This window comes from Eutrigla gurnardus (assembly GCF_963514095.1).
Source record: "Eutrigla gurnardus genome assembly, chromosome: 17".
In the NCBI taxonomy this organism is placed as follows: domain Eukaryota; kingdom Metazoa; phylum Chordata; class Actinopteri; order Perciformes; family Triglidae; genus Eutrigla; species Eutrigla gurnardus.
This window is the reverse complement of record NC_139928.1, coordinates 21,678,554-21,701,530: the sequence shown is the minus strand read 5'-3', so window position 1 is coordinate 21,701,530 and position 22,977 is coordinate 21,678,554. Positions and strand designations below refer to the sequence as shown.

Here is a 22,977-nt window from a genome sequence, read left to right as displayed (position 1 = left end):
GTCCAGTTCTGAGGTCTTCACACTGTGAATAATCATACTTTTTAATAAAACACTATCATTGAAGCCCAAAATAATCTCTGATCTTCTACATTATGAACCATCCAGGTTCAGGTCTGGTTCAGGTCTGCTTTCTGTCCCCAGAGGCTTATCTAAACATGGAGAAGCAGACCTGACACGTTTACAGCTGTAGCAGCATATTTCCTCCACTAGGGGGCAGTCTATTTACACGAGCAGAAGGACTGAGCCCTGGTGAGTTCAGGTTTCATGAGCAGCGACTCCAGCTCTGCACTGTATGAAGGTAAAAACACTTGAGCACCTGAGATTTGTTGTTGTAGGAAACATTCACACTTTTCACTAAATTCAAAGTCACAGAAAAATATTCCAGTCACAAACGTGTAAAAATGCCTTTACAATATTTTCACAATAAAACATTTTTTCTCTCTGATTTTTCCAGTGCAAACACCAGGGTTGAAATCCTTGAAAATGCTTGAATTTTGTTTTCAAGGTTTGAAACGTGCTTGAATTTGTCCTTGGAAACCTGCAATGAAACCTGAATCTGCTGCTACGAGTCTCAGGGAAGTTATTATTATTTATTAAATCAAGGTTTTTTCAGTTTCAAATACGGTTTTTGCATCAACAGGCATGTAGCCTCAACATCCATCTCATTACTCAAAACACGAACCCCATCCATGTTGTTGTCTCTCTGCATCTGTTGTTTTTATTGTTGTCGTTGGTTCTTTGTGGTCATTTGTGCTTTTTTGTGCTTTTTTGTGCTTTTTTGTGTTTGTAGTTATTTAGTGTTTTTGCAGATCTGTCGTTGCTCTCGTGTCTCTTTGTCACATATTGTTTGATGGCCGTTTGGCATATTTTTTATTGTTGTTTTTGCATCACTTTGTACTTATTGTATCTCTCTTTGTAGTCGTGCGACTGTCTTTGTAACAACACAGTATTTCTGCTGAATAGATTGCGCCGTTATACCCATGACCTTGCCCAGGCTCACGTGCCCGTTATTCTCTTCCATTAATCCATCGCGGAGGAATGATTCATCTTCAAGTATTTGGGCGGAGCATTCCTTTAAATGGTATCACGATGTCTAACGGAAGTAGGTGAAAGTTCGCAGAGGAGAACAATCTGTGAGATCAGCAGATTCAAAACAGCTTCTAGTTCAAGCAAACAACACTGTGCAGTGTGGGTCACATGATACCATACAAACAAAGGAAACCGCAGTGAAACTAGGAAGTACATGTGTCACACATGTCTCTGCTCATATATATATATATATATATATATATATATATATTAGCAGCCAGGTCCCTATTTGGACCCCGGTTCCTGGTACTCTCTGTGCAGTGTGGACTGTTTATTTATGTCATCTGTGTTCATGAAAAGTGAAGCCAATGCTGAAGAGCCTTAAACTTGCATTCTCTCTGTTGGCCATCAGGGGGCGACTCCTCTGGATGCACATGGAGTCTGATTGTACTGAAGTCTATGATAATATGACTCTACTTCTCACCTTATTTATTATCTCGGTAGTTTATGGTCTCAAAAAGTAGCGTATGCTTTAGGGGCGGGGCTACATTGTGATCGCTACCACTACCATGCTATCATGCTACCAATGCAATACGCTACAAAGATTACTTTAACTCAGATCCAGTACGGTTGTGTTCGTCAGATCCACCCGTCGCTCCTCTGCAGTCCAAATATGGTCGCTTCTTTTCACTGGTTGCAAAAAAATAAAAATCCAAGATAGCGTCGGCCAAAATGCCAAACTTGAGGCTTGTTTTTGACAAATGTTTTTATTGTCTTTTTTCAATGAGCAAAACAAAAAGTAAAATAAATACATAAAACAAAGCAAGAACAATAGACTATAGAGCTGTCATGAAATCATCCCCCTCCAAAAACTCCATAAATGAGCCCCAAATCTTTACAAACGTCTTATATTTCCCTTTAACAGCATATGTGTGTTTTTCTAATGCAAGGCATTGCAGTAGCCCCTCAACCCAAATTAACTTGCTTGGTCTGTGCATAGACTTCCATGATAGTTTATTATTATGTTAAGCTTCAAGAAGACAGAGTATAACCATTTTGTTAACTTGAGGCTTGTTGACTACAGAAGAGCGACGGGTGGATCTGCAGAACCCTAAAGCATGCCCTGCTTTATGGTCTATTTTATAATTAACTAAATAAACATCATGCTGAATTAAAGAGGACTATAAAATGTTTATAATGTGATAATTCAATGAGAAGTAGGGTCATTTTCTTATTATTATAACTATTAAAGGCATAAAAGTGTCCAATATTTGTTATACTGTGTTCTTATTCATACTGAAAACTTAATTTTCATACAGTAAATTATACATATTTTGTAGGTGATACCAATTAAGGTTTTCCCAGTATCAGTAACCCCCTAAATGTCTCATCATTAGTCCGATCCACGATGACTCACCGTTGTTCCCTGTTTAAGTCTGTTTACTACAAACGTACCCGCTTCTCTGCCTGGCTTCGACTTCCTCACATCTGCTGAGCACGCTCTCCCTCCTCGCAGCCACGCGGTGCCCACGCGTCGCTTCTGCACGCTCATTGGCCGGAGCCGACACAAACAAAGATTCTCCGCCAATGGGAGCGGTGTGCACGCGCTGAGCCACACCGTCCATGCCTTGCTGCTCATGTCCCGATTCGTGGGCAGTCGGTTCACATAAAACCCAACCCGCGCCCTCTTTGTTTACAGCAGATTCAAGTGGAAGAAGAAGCGAGAAGAAGGAAGAAACGGGAAGCTTGTGTTTCCGTTAGCGAGCGGAATTCAGCTTTGTTAGCTTTTCGTTGTCGGATATATATAAAAAAACACAAAATACGCAGTCATGGTGGCCATGGCGAAGAGAATGAAATGCTTCCAGGTGGTGTTTTCGGACCCCAGTAAGAGTTTCTACTGCGGCGGGGACACGGTGTCCGGCCGGGTGGAGGTGGAGGTGAACGAGGTGACCCGGGTCTCCGCGGTGAAGATCCTGGGTCTGGGCAGCGCCAAGGTGGAGTACGCGAAGGGCAAGCAGCGGTGCCGCCAGGAGGCCGAGTACCTCCGCTACGAGGAGGTGTTGCGACTGGACGACCAGCCAACAGGTACGGCGGTCTACTTTACCATCAGAAAAGGGTCGCGGAATAAACTGTTTGTGACGTCACACTGTAAAAAAAGTGGAATAAATTGCATTAGTAATTGTTAACCTAATAGTTGAACTATGGAGGGGAGTTGATGTCAAACAAACAGCTGCAACTTATGTCATTGTTATTTACTTTTCCTTTTTTTTTTTGCAGACTCTGATGGTTCAGTCGTGTTGAGGCCCGGAAACAAATACGAGTACAGTTTTGGATTTGAGCTCCCCCTGCAAGGGTAAGACCCCGTGTTTACTTAACTTTAATAAAAGTACATGTTTGTGTTGAAACATAGTATCCTAATGAGAGACTTTCAAAAAATATGTCCAGCTTGAAATACAAATAAAAAAAAATTAAAAAAACACCCAAAATGTATTTATTCATCCTGTATTTCTGAAGGAGACAAATCCATCAATAATCATGTTAATCTCAAACGTATTTATGAAGAGGGACCTTATGATTTGTGAGACAATGAAAGCCATTGTCTCCCAGATGAAATCCGTGAGGTGCGATTGTTCTCTAACGTCCCACGTGTCCTCTCAGGAAGCTGGTGTCGTCATACAAGGGGAAGTTCGGCTACGTCCACTACTATGTGAAGGCCCTGCTGGAGAGGCCTCAACAGGCCACCCTCGAATGCAAGAAACCCTTTGAGGTGGAGGAGCCCCTGGATGTCAACACCCCAGACCTGCTGGTGAGTTCACAGGATACATTCATGACGCAGTGCTGCGTGAGTTTGACAGGTGAGTTGACCTCCCTGCGTCTCCTCAGTCTCCCGCAGGCGGCATGAAGGAGAAGAAAGTCACCTGCATGTTCATCCCCGACGGCCAGGTGTCACTGAACGTCAAAATCGACCGCCGTGGCTTCTGCGAAGGCGAAGACATCTGCATCAACGCAAAGTTCGAGAACACCTGCTCCCGCATCGTGGTTCCCAAGGCCGCCATCATCGCCAAACACATGTATCTGGCCAACGGACGCACCAAAGTCTTCCGCCAGAAGCTGTCTTCGGTGCGCGGCAACCACATCATCTCCGGCATGTGTGACGCCTGGCAGGGGAAGACCATCAGGGTGCCGAAGATCAAACCGTCCATGCTGGGGAGCAACATCATCCGCGTGGAGTACGCTCTCATGGTAGGCAATCACATGCTGCGTGTATTTTTTTATTTTTTACATTCTGAGACAGCGCTAACGTTTATGGCCGCTCTCCTTCCAGATTTACATCCACATCCCCGGCAGCGAGAAGCTGATCCTGGAGCTGCCGCTGGTCATCGGCACCGCCGGCCTTGGCAGCCGCAGCAACAGCGTGAGCAGCCAGGAGGGTTCAGTCAGCAACGCCTCCCAGAGCTGGGTGTCCCTCAGGATGCCATCCCAGCCTCCCAGCTACTGTGACGTCACGCAAGACTGCCGTCTAGACCAGCCGCTCACGCCGCTCCTGGATGACTTCGACGGTGACGACAGCCCCATCTTCATGACCGCCCCCGCGTTCCCGTTCCCGCCGCCGGCATACACCGAGGTAGGCGTCTCAACCTTGTTGTATCAGCACACAAGCGTAATCCTCTCGTTGCATTGAGAAGACCTTTGCTCTAAATAAAACTCTTGTTGTTTTCAGGCGGAGGAGGAGGTGTTCAATGGCAACGCTCGCATGTTGCCGGTCTGCTGAAGTCCCGGAGGGAATCCTGGTCTATCTCTCTAGAGACCGTTCAACTTAAGCACTTGGAAAAAGGGGCAGAAAGTCCAAACTCCAGAGGAGACGTGTTGGCCGGGGAAGTAAAGCTTGGACTGCGGGAAGAAAAAAAAATAGACTTGCCAGCTCTGTCTGCTGTCTTCACCTCGCTTCATCATCACTTGCGCCGAGTCTTCCGCCGGGTCTTTCAGGGTCACCAACCCGGAGGTGGAGCCCAGAGGCTGTGGTGCGCTGCGTTTCTGAATGAGTTGTGCCTTCCAGACTCAGAACCTTCAGGTTCTCACTTGACTTTATCAGCCACTGTTAAGACTGTTTATTGGGGCCAAGCGTTGTACGAGTCAGACCCCGGGCCGCTGCAACATCTGTGCTTTTTTAGGGGGGTTTCGTCTTGTCCTCACGATGCTTCGTCATTCCTGTATTTTTTAAGGGATTTCACTTGAGGAGTTGTTTTAAGTTTAAGTTTGTATTGCTGTAAAGAATGTGTCATTTTGTCAGTTACAGCATGTAGAATACTTTTTCTTGGATGTTTGTAGAACCTGATGCAGCATCCACATTTTGTTTTATGTACCAGCGTTTTGAGAAAGAAAATGTGGTTTGTTCCTATATTTTTATTGCACTTTTTGATTGATGCATTTTGCTTCACTACTGCCTACAAGATTTTCTGTTATGTTTTGTTTGTGATGTGGAGATCGGATTTTCTCAGTAACGTGTTGGAACCTCACTTTTGACTTCCAAATCCCAGCTTGGTGATTGGCTGTAAAGAAGCTAAATATAACATACGAGAATCCAGTACACACTCCAGTGTCGTAGGATGCACCTTAATGTGAGGATAATCATTGGCTCTGATCTGCGGTTGTCGTGGACGACGTTTCAACGTGAGCTCACCGCTGTGGTGGTTTCACAACTGCTGTTCCTTCAGGGCGCTAAAAGAAAATCACTGTTGAAGACAGATTTGTGAGAAAGAATGTTTGCCATGCATTCATGATACTTATAAGAAAGTATTTTTTTATGAAACCCTGTGGGTTAGTTTTTTATTAAAGGAATGTTGAAAAATATCCAACGTGTCTGCTCTTTCCTGTGTGACTGGTTTAAAATCAGTGAAATCTGTTATCCAACGTGTGGCTTTATCAGTGTTTTGACCATAAAAGCCTAAAAATATTGGTCCTCACTGTAAAGTTGTTTTCTGGAAAGTTAAGACCACATTTAGGACGAAAACAAAAAGTTGATCATGGTGAATTTTCATTAAAAATCCTAACCAGTGACTTGGAAAGGTCCAGCTTCCTCCTGAAGTAGGGAAGTGGAAAATGGAGCCTTTTATGGTCTGGATCATGGACTTCCTGCCAAGCTTTATCTCGGCTTCTAGCCTAGTATTTCTTTAGGAGTAAGTAGGTGAGATGTCAAATGATGATTACTTCTGTAATCTTAGAGCAAAACCTTTATAACCTTGAATTGTATTGTTGGCCTCACACACGGTGGGATTGAACCAGTTTGGCGATAGTGGGTGTACTGTAGAATCGTTCCAGTCAGAATTCCTGTTCTGCATCATTCAGCCAGAGGCATGTGCATGTTTTCCCCCTTTCATAGTGTTCTCAGTGCTGCTGACGTCTGGTAACCGCTGAGAGAAACAGATAAGAACACTGTTTATCACAGTAACTCTGTGAAGGGGCTGCTGCTCTGGGCCTCGCTGCTCACCCGCAAGTGGATGTTCATGGAAGTTTGCCAGAAAACTTAGTATGGATGTTCATGGAAGTTTGCAAGGAAACTTAGTAAGGATGTTCATGGAAGTTTGCAAGGAAACTTAGTAAGGATGTTCATGGAAGTTTGCCAGAAAACTTAGTATGGATGTTCATGGAAGTTTGCAAGGAAACTTAGTAAGGATGTTCATGGAAGTTTGCAAGGAAACTTAGTATGGATGTTCATGGTTGTTTGCAAGGAAACTTAGTAAGGATGTTCATGGAAGTTTGCCAGAAAACTTAGTATGGATGTTCATGGTAGTTTGCAAGGAAACTTAGTATGGATGTTCATGGTAGTTTGCAAGGAAACTTAGTATGGATGTTCATGGTAGTTTGCAAGGAAACTTAGTATGGATGTTCATGGTAGTTTGCCAGAAAACTTAGTATGGATGTTCATGGAAGTTTACAAGGGAACTTAGTTCGGATGTTCATGGAAGTTTGCAAGGAAACTTAGTATGGATGTTCATGGTTGTTTGCAAGGAAACTTACTATGGATGTTCATGGAAGTTTGCAAGGAAACTTAGTATGGATGTTCATGGAAGTTTGCAAGGAAAGTTAGTATGGATGTTCATGGTAGTTTGCAAGGAAACTTAGTATGGATGTTCATGGTAGTTTGCAAGGAAAGTTAGTATGGATGTTCATGGAAGTTTGCAAGGAAACTTAGTATGGATGTTCATGGTTGTTTGCAAGGAAACTTAGTGTGGATGTTCATGGAAGTTTGCAAGGAAACTTAGTATGGGTGTTCATGGAAGTTTGCAAGGAAACTTAGTATGGATGTTCATGGAAGTTTGCAAGGAAACTTAGTATGGGTGTTCATGGAAGTTTGCAAGGAAAGTTAGTATGGATGTTCATGGAAGTTTGCAAGGAAACTTAGTATGGATGTTCATGGAAGTTTGCAAGGAAACTTAGTATGGGTGTTCATGGAAGTTTGCAAGGAAAGTTAGTATGGATGTTCATGGTAGTTTGCAAGGAAACTTAGTATGGATGTTCATGGTTGTTTGCACGTTGAGGCCCGAGCAGGCACCTCCCAGACACCACAGTTGGTCCTTGTCTATAAACAGTGTTCGTGGGGGAGGATCACAACGCCAGACAAACAGAGTAACGTTACTGCAGGCGTATCAGAACGTCTTCTCAACTGTGACAGAAACACAGAAACGTAGTTTCCCCTTCGTTTCATGTCACTACAGATAGATACGTAACAATGGAAGTATACGAACAACAGCAGGTGTAGATATTTTGGGTTGAAGCGACATGTGAGTGTGTAGAACGTTTCCAAGTGTTCCACCAGTGTGGCGGTGGGCGGCTACAGTTACATGTAGGGCAAGTGTCAACAAATGAAACGCCTTCTGTTTGTTTGACCGATGCATGTGGAAAATCCTGGCGTCCGATTCTGCCTCTGCTTTCCAAGAAAGTCTGACATGGAGGACAAACTGATCCCCAGTTTTCCATAACCTTTATTAGTGCAAAACAACATTACATAATATGCTGTGTTCATCGTCATTGCGTTTGTCTTCCCAGAAGGGTTTTGTCTTTTGTCTTGCAATGAAACAATATATTTTTAAATGGTGTTTGGACTTTATATTAGAGGCTAAGGCTTCTGATGGAGTCAGTTTACTGCCATTCTTTTATAGCTTTCATTTTTATTAAAACTGTGAAAAACATATTTTATTACCATGGGCATCAATTTTTCTACGAATGTGTCTGATCATTGAATTGACAGCATTATTTGCATAATGGTGGTTGACTACCTGCAGGACGAAAAAGCAATGAAAATGTGTTCTTGTCATAGCTGTGTCCCAAATGTACAAGAATAGAATATGATTTCTTTTCAAAACAGAATTCCTTTTACAAAAAGGAAATCCCCAGACCCCCAGACGTCTCATTTCAGACACCTGGGTTTCGGCCTCCAAAGGCTGCGCCCGCTGAATTGGGATGCAAGTTTTAGTGTGTCGGACTCTACTGGAAGATTCTTCCTAAGCATATTCCCTGTTGTGATTGATGGTGGTGGAGAGTCCTGTCTAACGTGTCACACCACCTGTAAAGTAGGCAACCTGCATTCACTGTGTGCTCTCGAGGCAATAGTCTCTAGGCATTTTCTGAAATGGTCATAAAAGTTTAGGATCACTTTGGGACATGCGGTGTCAAACATTGGTCTGGTGGTTGAATGTCCTCAATATTTAATACTACGTCACTAGTTTTATGAAGTGCTCACTTACACAAATTTAAACAAATTTTGTGAACAAAATTTGAGAGAAATATGCCTTTTGTGTACGTAGAAAAAGTCTGAGTTATATACTTGTCGAAAAAAGTGATAGGAATGTTGTTTTTTGACAACCTGAACAGAACCCATGTTGACACGGGCAACAATAAATCTCCACATTTACTTTACCCAAACCAGGACTCAAACCCAGAACCTTCTTGTTGCAAGACTGAAGTGAAAACCATTACACTACTCTACAATTCTATGTTGCAGACGGCGATTAAAAAGTAATGAGAAAAGTACATTTTATAGTTCGTCGAAAAAAGTCAGGAAAAAAGTAATTTTATAGTTTGTCAAAAAAAGTCATGAAAAAAGTAATTTTATAGTATGTCAAAAAAAGTCAGTATTGTTTGTTGGAAAAAGTCATAGTATAGGATTTCGACAAAAGTCAAGAAAAAAAATAATTTCATAGTATGTCAAAAAAACGAATGAAAAAAATCAAAGTATAGTTTGTCGAGACAAAGTCACGAAAAAATTAATTGTAAAGTTTGCCGAAAAAAGTCAAGAAAACAGCAATTACATAGTTTGTCGAAAAAAAGTAATGGAAAAAGTAATTTTATTGTACGCCTAAAAAAGTTACGAAAAAAGTCATAGTACAGTTTGTCGCAACAAAGTCACAAAAAAATAAATTGCATAGTTTGTAAAAAAAAAAAGTAGACATGAAATGAGTTCTATTCTAATATCGTTCTCAGAAGCCTTTCTCCACTTCTCTTTATTCTCTCGCTGAATTCCTTCATGACTGCCTGCTGAAATCCAGCAGACACCTCATTGGATGAAGTCTGCTGCCTGCCTCCTGTGATTGGCTGAAGACCTCGCTCATGCTTTGGGCATGCAGGCAGAGCGTGCCCACGTCCCCCGGAGGAAGTCTGTTCATTCTTTAATAATGGCGTTGACTTCACTCACAGGAGGGACTTTCTGCTCTTTCTACTTTCACTTTTGGTATAATGGTGATTTCTGGTAAAGGCAGGTCATCGTAGAATGATATCACATCAAGGAGCTCCCCTCATCAAATGACTTCCTATGAACCATCCATCACCAGCCACAGCAAAGGTCATACATCTAGCAGCTTCTTGTCTGATGACCTCAGAGCAACTTTTAAATAGGCCTTAAAAGTATTCTCTAATTAATTCTAAAACAGACGCAGTGCAGAGATGAAATGCTGTTGTTGCCGTGTTGGGCAATAGATAATGACTAGTAATGATTAGTAATGACTAGTAATTAGTCCTGTTTATTGTGTATTTAATAAATGAAGGTCATTTGTTTTTGGGTCTTGTCCACATTTCCGTCTCAGAACTCGTGTTTTTTTTACTTCATGTTCAGTCTGATTGTCTAAACATGTCTTAGTCAGTGTTTTGGTTGTTAGCTCCGCCCCGGCTAAAAATTCTCCCTTCTTGCAGCGTGCAGCAGACTTTTTCTAGCAGATTTTAGATAAAAGACACACACCAACACAGCACACACGGTGACACATGCGTCCCAGGTGTGTTGTGGTGCAGAGTGGGACTTGAACAATGCAGACCTGTGAGAACAAGCGAGGCGACAGAGTAAACACTCTGAGGCTGCACCTAAACCAACTGCAAAACAAGTTTCCCCTGAAGGAGGGATGGAGCGGAGCCAAGCATAACAAACATGCTGCTATCTGCAAGACTTTCCCTTTGAATCATGGCTGGAACCACGAGGCATGCTGGGAAGAAATCCTCCACACATTCAGCAACAACTCACTCCCATATGAGGACCATAAAAATATATATATGGAAAACATTTCTTGTTCCTAAAATTTTAACCTTTAACTTAGAAAACTGCTGTAAAAAAGTTGCTGCACGCTGCAAAAAATGGAGCACACACCAGAGGAACCAGAGGAAATAAAAGCACACATCATCACATCCTAAAACGACTGACCACGTCAGACTGCAGTCCACATTTGGAGGGGCTGCTTGTACCTCCTCCTCTTCATAGTGAGTCTCTCTTCCCACCGCCGAGGACCAAACAGTAACTACTGACATCAGAAATAGATAAATACAGTAAAGTGTTTTAATCCACTCATAGACTGTACAAAAGGCCGATTCAACTGCCAGTCAGTAAATGTAAAGGGAAAGAACATGACTTCCACCGAGCAGCAGCAAGTTTTAAAAGAGAGAACTAATATATGGGAATGTATATATAACATAAATAATCTCCAGGTTCAGTTGAAGGTGTTGTGAGTCCTTGAAACAAACAAAACCACACACAAAAAAAAAAACACAACGGAAGTTGCAGACTCGGTTACACAACGCTGTTTTTGCACATTTCCATTTCAGGGAAGTTGTTTTCCTAGGAATGTCTCCGCTGCAGCAACATGCAGACTTTCCCTTCCAACGACCTCAGGTTTGAGTCTGTGACCTTTCCAGACGGCGAGGACGACGACGAGCCTGCAGTCTGGATTCATGCACCTCTCTCAACGTCTTCCAGCTGCCGACCTTCAGATGGACCTTTGGTGTAAACACACTCCCGAGGACGCCACGTTCCACATGCACAACAGAGAGCAGGCCCCGCCCACTCTCACCCACATTGTGCCGCCGTTCCTCAGATCCACGGCCTTGTTGTTGCGTAACGTGTTTTCCTGTGTTGGAGATCCTCAACATGTTGGAGACTAAGATGTGTTGCAACACGGTGGAGAAGAAACGTGTGAAAACAAGTTAGTCTGCATGTCTGACGCGGTCCGGGCACTTTGATTACACTACCCAGCATGCTCCTGGCCTGGCTCACATCTGGTCCAACAACAAGGCTGGAATCAGACTTTAGGAAGCAACGTGCCAACATCCTCACAGAGACCTGGATCCATTGTGGATCCTGGACCCCCGAAGACCGGACTCTGGGGGGCCTTACATTGTCTCTGTGAAAATGTTGGGTAAAGGTTTTTGACGGTTTGTTGGAGAAGAAGAAGAAGAAGAAGAAGAAGAAGACTTTTTTACTTCACATTGTTTCCTGCTGGTTTGCTGACAGCGAGAAAATCAAATGGAGACGTGCTCCCTTCGTTTGTGGCCATGATGACATCAGCTCTGTTGTGGTGTGTGTGTGTGTGTGTGTGTGTGTGTGTGTGTGTGTGTGTGTGCGTGCGTGTGCGTGGGAGTTGCTGAGTTGACTGAGATAGTCTTTTTTTTGTCTGTATCTTTGACTTCCTGTCTCTTTGAGTCTCCCACAGGTCTGTTATCTCATCTGGAGACTGAGCTGGGTCTCCAACTGATCACCTGTCCAGGTGAACCCTCTTGTCCTCTACTACTGGGACACATCCAACCAATCGTGTACGTGAAGCTAATGTGGAAGTGCCAAAAACCGAGTCCTCAAACGTGGATCAATGTTTGTCCTCCTGTGTGCGGGTACAAAGCTGGTCTAACTCTGAAGGCCTTTTTAAATGATATTATGTGTGTTGGTGTCTATGATGTCACACACACTCCAGTGAAGTGTTGCTGTGCGAGTTTGTCTCTGGAGAAAGGTTAAATGTAAAAACAGAATTTGGGTCATGACCTGTTTTCAGTGTTACTTCCTTCAGAAACTCTGAAACTCCTGTATGTATGAACGTATCACTGTTTAATGCTGCCACCTAGTGGTAACAGAGGATCCACACACCCTGGAGGGAAGGTGCTTCGTTAACAAACAAACATATATATTAAAAATAACATCATGTTTACTGAGATAATAAATCAAGAGAAAAATATGGTCATTTTGTCATTAACTTCCATGCAATCAGAGGAGTCGCCCCCTGATGGCCACTAGAGAGAATACAAGGTTAAGGCATGTTTCATTTACATCAATGAAAGTAAATAAGTGACAGTCTGTTGTATTAATAAGGCCCTTAATTAAGATCCCTCCCAGTCCCGTTACAGAAAGGTTAATGAAGTCACACCTGAAAAGCAAATTGTTTCAACCTTTATTAAACATAGCTTGCAAGAGATAAATATTACAAAGTTATTTCCTCCAAAATTAGCTTATTTTTTCAATCAATGCATAATTGTCAATCAACTGGCAGTATTCAAACAGCATTATTTTCTTTTATTTTTTTTGTAGACTGTTAAATATCAACTATGTGCAAAAGGTCAGGATTGATGTAAGCAAAAAAAAAAAAAAAAAAAAAAAAAAAAGACTTCAATTGGTTTGCCCGGTCGATTTTATCACCCGGTTCGCCCCCCCCCCTCCCTCCCCCATGATTATTTTAAACCACTGTCAACATCGTACAAAATAAAACATCAACGGAAATTTTTTTTCGTAAATCAAATGTTTCCCTGCGTTACCAGCAACTAATAGAATAGAAGCCAAAATAATAAGAGGACCATACGATGTTTGTATGGCAGGAACAAAGTGATCACTGATTCAGGGTCAGCTCGTCTCCAGCAGAAAGTCGTGGGAATTAAGTGACGTGAGCCGATAGCTGGTGGAACAGATAGCATCAAATCGTCTGAATCGACTTTTAAAGCCACAAATGTCAATAAAAATACAGGATTTAACTTATAGATAACAAGCTTAAGACCAAGTTCTCATCCTATTTAAATGAATATAATTTAACTTTGATGTTCTCACTTCAGATGATGCAGCTTTGTTTTTTTGTGTGCAGGTTGTTCGACTGTTAAAGAGAAGGGGACACAAGAAACCTGACTTTTTAAAATATCATCTTTCAACGCTGTAAAGAACATAAACGACTTCAGCAGAATATGAATATGTAAATAAGATGGTGGTTCCTTGGATAAGTGGATCCTTCAGTGAGAAAGCCCGATTCAGCAAACTGGTACATCAGTGCCCACCCCTCCCCGGATCAAACCATTAGTTCAGGACTCCAACACAAACGGTGAAACCTTCAAAGTGCTTTTATCTCATTTAGGAAAACAGTTATTTTAAAGTTTCAAACTAAAGAAAATGAAGTGAACCAGACCTGAACCAATGAGCACCTTCCTGCAAACGTCCCCAATGATGATGCATTCAGGGAGGGGGGGAGGGAGGGGGGGGGTATCCCAAACATTTTGCACATTTGTTACACAATAATACACAGTGATCACAAAACGAAATGACAAGCTTCACAATATTCATGGCTTTTTGTTTGCTTTTTCTACACAATATACAACCATTTAATTTCTTTTTTCAGTACAAGGGAGGAGAAAATGCTTATGTACAATAAGTCATTATTACTTCAAACCTAGCAAATATTGTGTCATTTATTTCATAGTCAATACATTTGTTTATTTTATTTTTTTAAACTGCAATAGAAACAAAAACAGAACTCAATTGAGACGTCAGAGAAAAAAATTGAAACTTTTGGATTTTGAGGAAAAAAAAGAAGAAGAATCTGCAGTCCGAATACAAAGTGTGTGGATGCATCTGCAAAAGGAGCAGGGAGACAGGAGGAGGAGGGGGAGGGGGGTTTCTCTTCTTCAACCTCAGCTTGGCAGCAGAAAAGGAGACGCATGACGAAGCACTGCTAAAATCAAAACTGGTGGCAGTAAAAATGTTTCATCCTAGATATTAAAAACTCATGAAAATATATCTGTGCATCCAATTTCAACGGTTCCACCAAAGGGAATATAATTCCTGGTTTAAAATAATAATAATAATAAAGAATTGAGTTTAAATCTCTAATCTCTAGGTAGTTTCATAGTCTTGGCCTCAAGTCTTCCACTTCACTGGGGGCTGTCTATCATCTGGATCTGGATTCCATCAGAACCGGACTAACCGGGAACAAACGACACCAGCGACCTTCGCACAGCCGGAGAGTAACAACGCATGTTGGCGGTGACACGAACAATATGACGACGACAACAACAACAAAGTAACGTGTTTAACTTTAACTTCATCACCCAACAGGACGATTGGCCGATCCTAAACATCGCCGACTAATCGGATTGGCCGATCCGAAACATCGCCGACTCATCGTCCCGATTCGGTCTCGAAGGTTGACAAACGATGACGATCGTCTCGGGCAACAAATCTACGAGAACCAATGGCAGAGATGATTTCCCAATATTTCTACGTGTTTTAATTCAAACAATGTAGATCTGAGTCGTGGTTTTTTTGTATGTCGCCGATGTTATCAGGTCTCTGTGAAAGTTCCGACTTTTGTTAAACAGTAAAAAAAACAAAAACATGAAAAAAAGCATTCAATTTTCTCTTCCCACTCGCCAAAGAAACGTCACTTTGACAGTTTGTGCGTTTGTTCAGTGTCGTGTTCCCGGAACGCTTGGAGATCGGAAGTTGAACATTGCGAGTCGTCTGGAAACGCATCGTTAGTTCAATATTTCTCTTAAACATGGAGTTTTACGATTTTACAGATAAAACCACAGAATCATGTTGTAGCTTTTTAGCCTCCATGAGAAATAACGCTGAACGATAAAAAAAAGATCGTTGTCGAGAAGCTAACACTAATTAGCATTTAAAAGAAAGTTGATGCCTTAAGAAAAGGGGGGTTTCTAACTTATTACATTTCTGCCTCAGCCAATCAGAACAAAGAGCTTTAACGAAACAAGAGTTTACTTTACTTTAGCGTAGCAGTGCTTTGAACTAAATGCTAATGTCGGGATGCTAACATGCAAACGGTGACACGTTAACGAGGCGATGTTTTTGCAGGCGTGTTTGCGACGCATGTCAGCGTGCTAGCATCGGGGAATTTACATTAAACACGAAGTGGAGCCGATGTTTTTTTTAGTTTTTAAACCAAAAGTATCCGATGACAACGTGAGCGTCGATGTCGTACAGAAAGTACGGAATGAACCGGAGTGTAACCTGTACACACACGTGAAAACTGCACAGATTTGTTAAAAACGCAGAAGAACTGAAGGAATCCAACATGACCTTGTGACCCTGCGAGTGTCGTTCTTGTGTTATTGGTTCCCCCCGTTGTCGTGTTTCTCTGTGAACATGAACGTTAAACGTTTAAATTAAATCTCACACGATTATCTGACTAATCAGACTGAAATGTGTTGCATGGGTCCAGAATAAAGAGGATAATACTGCACGTTTGACTGAACACTGCTTGAAATGAGCATCTAAAACATAAAAACGGGGTGTATTAGTACACTTTAATGAGTGTAGTATATATTTATAGGAAACAGGTTGGAACTCGAAGACGAGCTGATGCGTTTACTGCCTCTGAATTAAATATTTACAGATTGAACGGTTCAATTAATAAAAAAAAAAGTGCAAATCAACACAAATGTCATGTTTTTGTATCTAATAACTAATATCTAAGAAACAAAAAGGAGAATAACTTTCCTTAAACTCTTTTTTTTAAGATTTGAAAACATCGACATTCGAGGTGCAACATTAACAGAAGACCGACACTTAGCGAAGCAACCCCCCCCTTCAAACTCACGTCCAATCATCTCCACCGACCTTCTAGCCACTCTCAATTGTAACATTATTTTTTTCCTCTTTTTAAAAAAAAATGTTTTTCCAATTGGAAATATGCAAAGTGCTCCTCTGGAGTGAGGCAATGATTGATCCATGTCTCTCCCATAAAAGATATAATCACATCCTTTTTTTTCTCTCCCTCTGAAGCTAGGTATCTGTACATAATCCATTCAGATATTTCAATAGTTTCTGTTTAGCTATGATGATTATTATCGTCTCCGGTGGGGCTGACACCTCTCAGGTACGCCACCATTTCATTAGGAGACGCCGCAAAACAAACAAACAAATAAACTTACAAATCACCCTCTCCCCCCCCCCCTCCCCCAACAAAAAAAGAAGGAAAGGTTGGGCGGGTGGGGGTCAACAATCAGAAAACAATCTAAAAACTCAAAGATAAGAAGAAAAAGGAACCTAGATCTCTCAGTCTCTAGGTACACAACCTGTGGTTTGGATGCAGAAAATGTGCTTCCACCTTCAGATTTGAGTTTTTTTCCCCCACTTTCTCAAAGAACACGTGATGCCAAGAGGAGCTGCTGGGTAGAAAGGGTTCAGTTTGTGCATACTGGGAAAACCAAAGGGTATCTAGGGGAGGTGGGGCAGGAAGTGAGATGGGAGGGAATATCTTGCTTCTCTCTGAGTGGTGCCATCGTCCCCCCCCTGCGAGTCCTGGATGAGTTTTGTAGACGGCGTTCTCTTGATCGGTGAGTCGGGAGTCGAAAAAAAGCTTTTTCCAAACTCTGATCACATCGGGATCGGTCCTTCCAAGTAATTATCCGGCAGGTGTCTCCTCCGTGACTCCCGGTCGAACGTGTCGGAGCTTATCGCCTCTTTGATACAAGTGTAGTTGCTAACCCCCCCCCCTCCCTCCCAATCAGTATTTTACATGACCTCAAATTAGCGAGCTAACACTTTTTTTTTTCGTTTTTTACAAAGCTTCAAAGTTTTACTTTACGTTGCATAGCAACCAGAATGCATCCTGTTGATCTTCTGTTCCTAGCAGTGGTCTGAGCTTTATAATAAAAATCCTACGTGACGGTTGGCCTAAACGTGGCCCCCTACGATGATTCAGCGTCGCTGCCCAAAGTAAAAAGACAGCAGAGAAACAAAAAAAATGGACCAAACACTTATAAAAGAAATAAAAGCATAATGAGTAATCGAAACTGAAGCAAAACAATGGTAGTTGCAGGTATAATAATAGTGCTACCAACAGCGATAATAATGGGAATTATAATTGTTAAACAACGCTAACGAAGAAGTTTTTTTTTTTTTTACTATAATAAGAACATTTGAGATGCACCGACAGTTTAGTGTCTTTGTCCGACTTGGTGGGTTTTCATGGGTTGGTGTAAGGTAGGCACACGGACAGGCACTGCATGCGATGGGCGGGTGGGGGCGGGGCTTAGGAGGGGAAGGGTGGGGGGTTAGAGGGTGGTGTTGGTTGATCTGGGAGTGCTTCAGTATGGGGTAGGAGGGCAGGTTTGGTGGGGGGGGTGTTGGGGCAGGGAGGCTGGGCGGAGCTCATTTCTGTCCGGTGATGGACTGCGATATGGATCGAGGCGGGATCATGTCCAACAGGTACTCTCTCTGCCGGTCTGCTAAGCTGGAGCTCTTATGGGCTCCGACCGCCGCCGGGTTCAGATAGGCAATATTTAACCCTGCGGGATCAAGACAGACACACAGAGACCACACTGTAACACTTCAACTTCAACTCTGGAGTTTATTTACGTCCCTCGATCTCCACCAATAACACGTCTGGGTTTAAACGGGCTTCTAATAGTTTACAGCAAGTATTTATATTCCATATTTAGTCCAAACCCTAAATCTTGAATGCTTTAGGAGTAGTCTCCAAAATGTTCCCTAACATTAAAGTGCCTAAAATGGTGTATTGTCACATGACCTATGACATCATCGACTATTCGAGGGTTAAATCAACCAAATCCAAACCAAATCTGACCTCTTGGAGGAGTTTTAAAAGCATCGGGAGCGTTTAAACATTTGATCCAAAGAGAGTATTCAGGCTCACAGACGGTAGATGAGAGTAAAGCAGGTACCTGGGATGTTGTAGATCTGACGACGGCTGTCGTGCTGCATTCTGTTGCTGCTGCCGCCGCCGCCTCCGCCGCTGCCACAGTGCTTGGCGCTGGTCATTCCCATGAGGCTGCTGGCCACGGACAGCTGGGAGGCCTGGGCGAAGTTGGACAGGACTCCTCGCGCCGAGTTGGACAGACCTCGCTGCATGGAGGCCTGAGGCTGGGGAGCCTGGGGGGGGGGGCACACGTCTTATTAACCAGTTATCCCATTACGTCAAATATGAAGTAAAAACATAGAGTAGATTTCTGTCACATGGATTTACTGTGGTGTAATTATTCTGTTGTGTTTCCTGTTTAAAGGGTTTTAAGGCAGTTCTTTCCTTATCTGATGGAGGATGTCGTACAGATTGTAAAGCCCTCGGAGGCAAATGTAATTTAATCAATTTCATGTTATTTCCAGCTATTAACCCTTCTAATAAATTAACGTGATTAAATGAGGGGTTCTGGTTGGCTGCTTTATAGACAACGATAAGCACACAAGAAATTCATGAGTCTACAAACGGCGTGCACGCGTACCTGGCGGAGCGCATGATGTCGGATCATGGAGTCGGTCTTGGAGGCGTTGGGGCCGGTGGGGGCCGAGCTGGGAGAGAGGGCCGCCTGCTGCTGCAGCCTCTGTTCGATCTCCTGACATGGAGGTAAATCCAGAGGGACATGAGTCAGTACGTTCACAAATGTCACCGTTATCTCGGCCAACGTATTTGTAATGGATGTTGTTATAAACGAGGGCCGGCGTGCTGACCTGCTCCTGCTGCAGAGCCTTCACGAAGGCGTTCTTCAGCCTGTTGGTGTGCTCCGCCTTCAGAGCTTTCTTCTGATTGGAAGTCATGCACTGCTCGCACAGAATCCGCCCGCTCTTCTCCTGCTTCCAGTGGGGGGTGAAGTCGGTTCTGCATTGGGCGCAGAAGAACGGCTCCATACGTCCCAGCGTCCCCCTGAGTTTACCTGCACAGGACCGCGTCGCCTCATCAGTTATTAAGCCCTTCAAAGAATGAGTTTTAAATCGTCTTGAAGACGAGCCGCTCACCCTGACTGTCGAGCACACTCTGCACCACCTCCTCCAGGCCCACCATGTAGATGAACTCGCTGTTGGCGGCCGAGGGCAGGAAGTGGAGGAGCGGGGCGGGCGGTTTGGGTGGAGGGATCTCCAGCAGGGTCTTCTCCAGCTGCTTCCTCAGGGCCAGCTTGGCCGCCGCCTGGCTGCTGGCCTGGTCGCCCATGGAGCTCACCCCTCCGCCGGCCGAGCTGGACATGGTGGACGGGCTGACGGCCGAAGCTCCGCCCATGCCGCCGGCCACGCCCCCGGCCCCCGCCGCCTGCATGTGGGCCAGGTTCATGTACATGGCACTGGAGCCCGAGCGCTGGGAAGCCGCCACCTGCTGACTCGCCTGCAGGGAGACACACATTCTCTACAGTAAAGTCACATTTAAGGCTTTGAAGAGGCAACAGAATAAAAAACAAGACATTTTCAGAACTTAGCATCGTAACCATGGTGATGCTAGACTAAATAGATGAGCGGATGGCCGGGTTGGGTTTACCTGCTGGTAGCTGACGGCGTTGGACATGCTGGAGCTGGAGCGGGACATCCCGGGCTTCGAGGAGAGCCTCTGGCCCTGCAGCTGGGCCGGGTTGGGGGCTATCACTCTCTGGGACATCAACATGGGGGGCAGGCTGGCGTTGGCTGACCTGATGACTGTGTGACCCTACAGGAAGGAAAAAAAAAAAAAAAGAGAGAGGAGTTTTATGAAAGGAAACACATTATACACATTGTGGCCAGCAGAGGGCAGCAGCTGCTTAGTGAGCAACAAAACCAGGCAGAATACCAGCATCCATACAAAACAAGCTGATAAGACACACACACACACACACACACACACACACACACACACACACACACACACACACACACACACACACACACACACACACACACACACACACACACACACACACACACACACACACACACACACACACACACACACACACACACACACACACACACACACACACACACACACACACACACACACACACCAGTGGAATCTGCAGAAGATTTAACACCATCTCAACATCTAATGGAGGAGCAGCGCTACGTCATGCAAGAACAAAGACTTCCAGCAGGAGGAAGGAGGACGCCTCCTAATCACGCTTTGTCTGAACTCAACTGACGGATGCTGATGTCACTTTTTGGACTGTTAAAAGGAGTCACATTTTAATTAATTAGGACTCACAGGAGACATTTCTAAATAAAAGAATAGTCAAAATACAGGATCCTGAATCCTGAATAGAGGAGAAGGATAGGATTTATAATATGAAATACTTTCTCTTTATCGGGGTTGTAGGTGAAAAAACCCTCATGTTGCATAACGGACATCACATTACTTTGTGTGTCTCCAAGAAGAAATATAAAACTACACGCTTTACTAGAGTTGAAAACTACGTGACAGACAGACAGGCAGACAGACAGACAGACAGACAGAGAGAGAGACAGACAGACAGACAGACAGACAGACAGACAGACACACCTGTGCAGTGCGGAGGTTCTGGGGCTCGGGGTTGTGCATGCCCGGCCTCACAGGCATCTTCCCCAGGCCAGGAGAGCTGTGGATGGGAGGAGGCTGCACGGAGGACGCGGTGTTCTGGACCACCGGGACCTGGACCAGGACCACATGAACCCGGATCAACACGTGTGACCCGGAGGTTCGACTTCACATACATTTAGATTACAGCAATAACATCCGGCGTGATCAACAGACCAATCAGAGCCGGCCGTCAGCTACCTTTAAACTTCATATCAAATAATACATTAACCAGTAAATATAAAGAGGAATGAACTTAACCTACAGCAGCGGATGCTAATTATATATTTAGTGACATAAATGTCAAATATAAATTGTGTTTGTGTGTTTTGTTGGTAGTGTTAGTTATGAATTAATCCCAGATTAAGATTTTGCATTAATAAAAGTAACAAATCTACGGAAGACAATAAGGGCCACATGTGAAAAATGTATTTGAGTTCTTTAGCAAACAAATAAAGTTTTAATCACGTTCTCCATTATTTACTGCTTCTTTTTGATTGTTTAAATGATGGTACTTTCAGGGTCGGCACTCTGTAAAGGTCACTGGTGTGTCTTTGTTAATCTTTCCTCTCCATCATCTTAAAAATGCATCATCTAAAAAAAACTTTATTAATCGTCTAAACACACATTCAGTACAGTGTGTGTGCAGCCGCCGCCATGTGTGCCGTTATATATATATATATTTATCTCCTGAACGAGGATCATTAAGATGACTGGGGTGTTGATCAGCAGCAGCACTGACCTTCTGCACCACGTTCTCCTTCTGCATCTGACTCTGTCGGAGCTTCTTCAGCAGCACCAGCCGAGCCTCCTCCAGACGCAGCTCCTCCCGCAGAGCTTTGATCATCTGCTGCCTCTCCTCCCCCGTCTTCCCCTGAAACACAATCCAACCTCCGTCAACACGCCGGACTTCTGCTCCCATCTTCAGTTCCACTGTGTGTTTCTAGTTGAGATCATGGTTTATAATTTCCCATGTGATGAGGAGTAGACGGCTTTAATCAGGGTTAAGGTGCAGATTTAATTTCTTAGCATGTTGTTATTATATCGGTTAATGAAGGAGTTACATCGTCAACACACTGATTGTTAATACCGGCGTGCATGGGAGAATAAAAACAGCTAAACGTCAACTAATATGGATTCAAGCAGAATGTTTTGTTTGCGAGTTTTGGAAAAGATGTATTCAATATAACAATACTCTATATTGTGAACTCCCACCACTCTGTCCACGATCACAGTTTTATACATTTTGTTTTATTATTGTTTACTTATTCTTCACCGTTTACTTATTTATTATATTTGTTCTGTTTTGCCTCTTGTTGCGTGATCCTCTTTGCTGCTGTTATTCCATAAATGTCCCCGCCGTGGGCCTAATAAGGGGTTATCTTATCTTTTTAACTGATTCATTTAACTTTTGGACGGAGATAATTACGGAGCGCCGCTTCGCTCGCTGTGTGTTTTAAAGAGAGAGAGAGAGAGAGAGAGGGGGATAGAAGGTGGACTACTGAAAACAACGTTCCTGTTATGGTTGTAAATGAGTCATTAGCTTCATTTGAACCCAGGGTGAGGGAGTGTGAGGGTCAGTTTATGATGAGGGAAGTTCTATACTGGGATATGTTAATATAAACTAGGAGAAAACATCCAGGTCTGACCTTGAACAGGTCCAGGTTGGCCTGGTGCAGCCGCTCCTCCGGGCGAGGCGTTGTTCTGGGACTGGACGCCTCGTTGTCCGACAGGATGATGACGTCCGGAGACGGAGTCCGCCTGTCGTGGTCCGCCTCGCTGCACGGGAGGAAAACGGGAAGAAATGTTACCAGATTCAATGTTCATCATCTTCAGCTTCATCTGGGCTTTTTGTTTCGAGGCTCACTTGAGAGTCAGGAGGAGGATGTGGATGCGAGGAGCATCGTTGCCTCTCTGAGGCTGTTGCTTTAACCATGAACCCGTCTTTATATCTCAGGTGAGTTTATATATTATTATATATTATATTTCAGGTGCTTTCACCTCCACGTCGACCCACAGAAGCAGCCTGATTGTGCAGCCATCGGCCTCTAACGCACCGCTGTTGCTCAAAGGGGAATTTGAGTGGAATAGTGTGGATCATATTTATGGTAAAGGTTCA

General features: G+C 43.5%; 2 protein-coding genes across 3 annotated transcripts in view; one reads left to right on the top strand and one right to left on the bottom strand.

Annotated features, from left to right (window-relative positions):
* Positions 1-2,722: 2,722 nt before the first annotated feature.
* Positions 2,723-5,880, top strand: txnipa (thioredoxin interacting protein a). Its single transcript, XM_084033094.1, has 6 exons — positions 2,723-3,114; positions 3,307-3,382; positions 3,688-3,835; positions 3,913-4,272; positions 4,355-4,654; positions 4,751-5,880. Exons 1-6 carry the CDS (start codon positions 2,859-2,861, stop codon positions 4,799-4,801), a joined length of 1,191 nt encoding a protein of 396 aa, XP_083889220.1. The 5' UTR covers positions 2,723-2,858; the 3' UTR covers positions 4,802-5,880.
* Positions 5,881-12,707: 6,827 nt separating this feature from the next.
* The window catches only part of gatad2b (GATA zinc finger domain containing 2B), a 33,258-nt gene continuing 22,988 nt past the window's right edge, over positions 12,708-22,977 (bottom strand). Inside the window, exons 3-11 of one of the 2 annotated variants that reach the window (XM_084032990.1) lie at positions 22,508-22,637; positions 21,601-21,732; positions 20,805-20,933; positions 19,815-19,979; positions 19,304-19,685; positions 19,019-19,221; positions 18,793-18,903; positions 18,238-18,445; positions 12,708-17,841 (exon numbers count right to left, since the gene is read on the bottom strand). In XM_084032990.1, coding sequence (XP_083889116.1) covers positions 17,705-17,841; positions 18,238-18,445; positions 18,793-18,903; positions 19,019-19,221; positions 19,304-19,685; positions 19,815-19,979; positions 20,805-20,933; positions 21,601-21,732; positions 22,508-22,637 — 1,597 coding nt within the window. In that variant the 3' untranslated portion in view covers positions 12,708-17,704. The remainder of the gene's footprint in view (positions 17,842-18,237; positions 18,446-18,792; positions 18,904-19,018; positions 19,222-19,303; positions 19,686-19,814; positions 19,980-20,804; positions 20,934-21,600; positions 21,733-22,507; positions 22,638-22,977) is intronic. The other variant, XM_084032991.1, reaches the window with a different exon arrangement.

Excerpts from the sequence above, each read along its gene's own strand:
- txnipa (XM_084033094.1), top strand. The coding sequence starts at position 2,859 with ATGGTGGCCATGGCGAAGAGAATGAAATGCTTCCAGGTGGTGTTTTCG. Across the intron at positions 3,836-3,912 it reads TCAACACCCCAGACCTGCTG|TCTCCCGCAGGCGGCATGAA; the intron begins GTGAGTTCACAG and ends GCGTCTCCTCAG. Across the intron at positions 4,655-4,750 it reads CGCCGCCGGCATACACCGAG|GCGGAGGAGGAGGTGTTCAA; the intron begins GTAGGCGTCTCA and ends TGTTGTTTTCAG.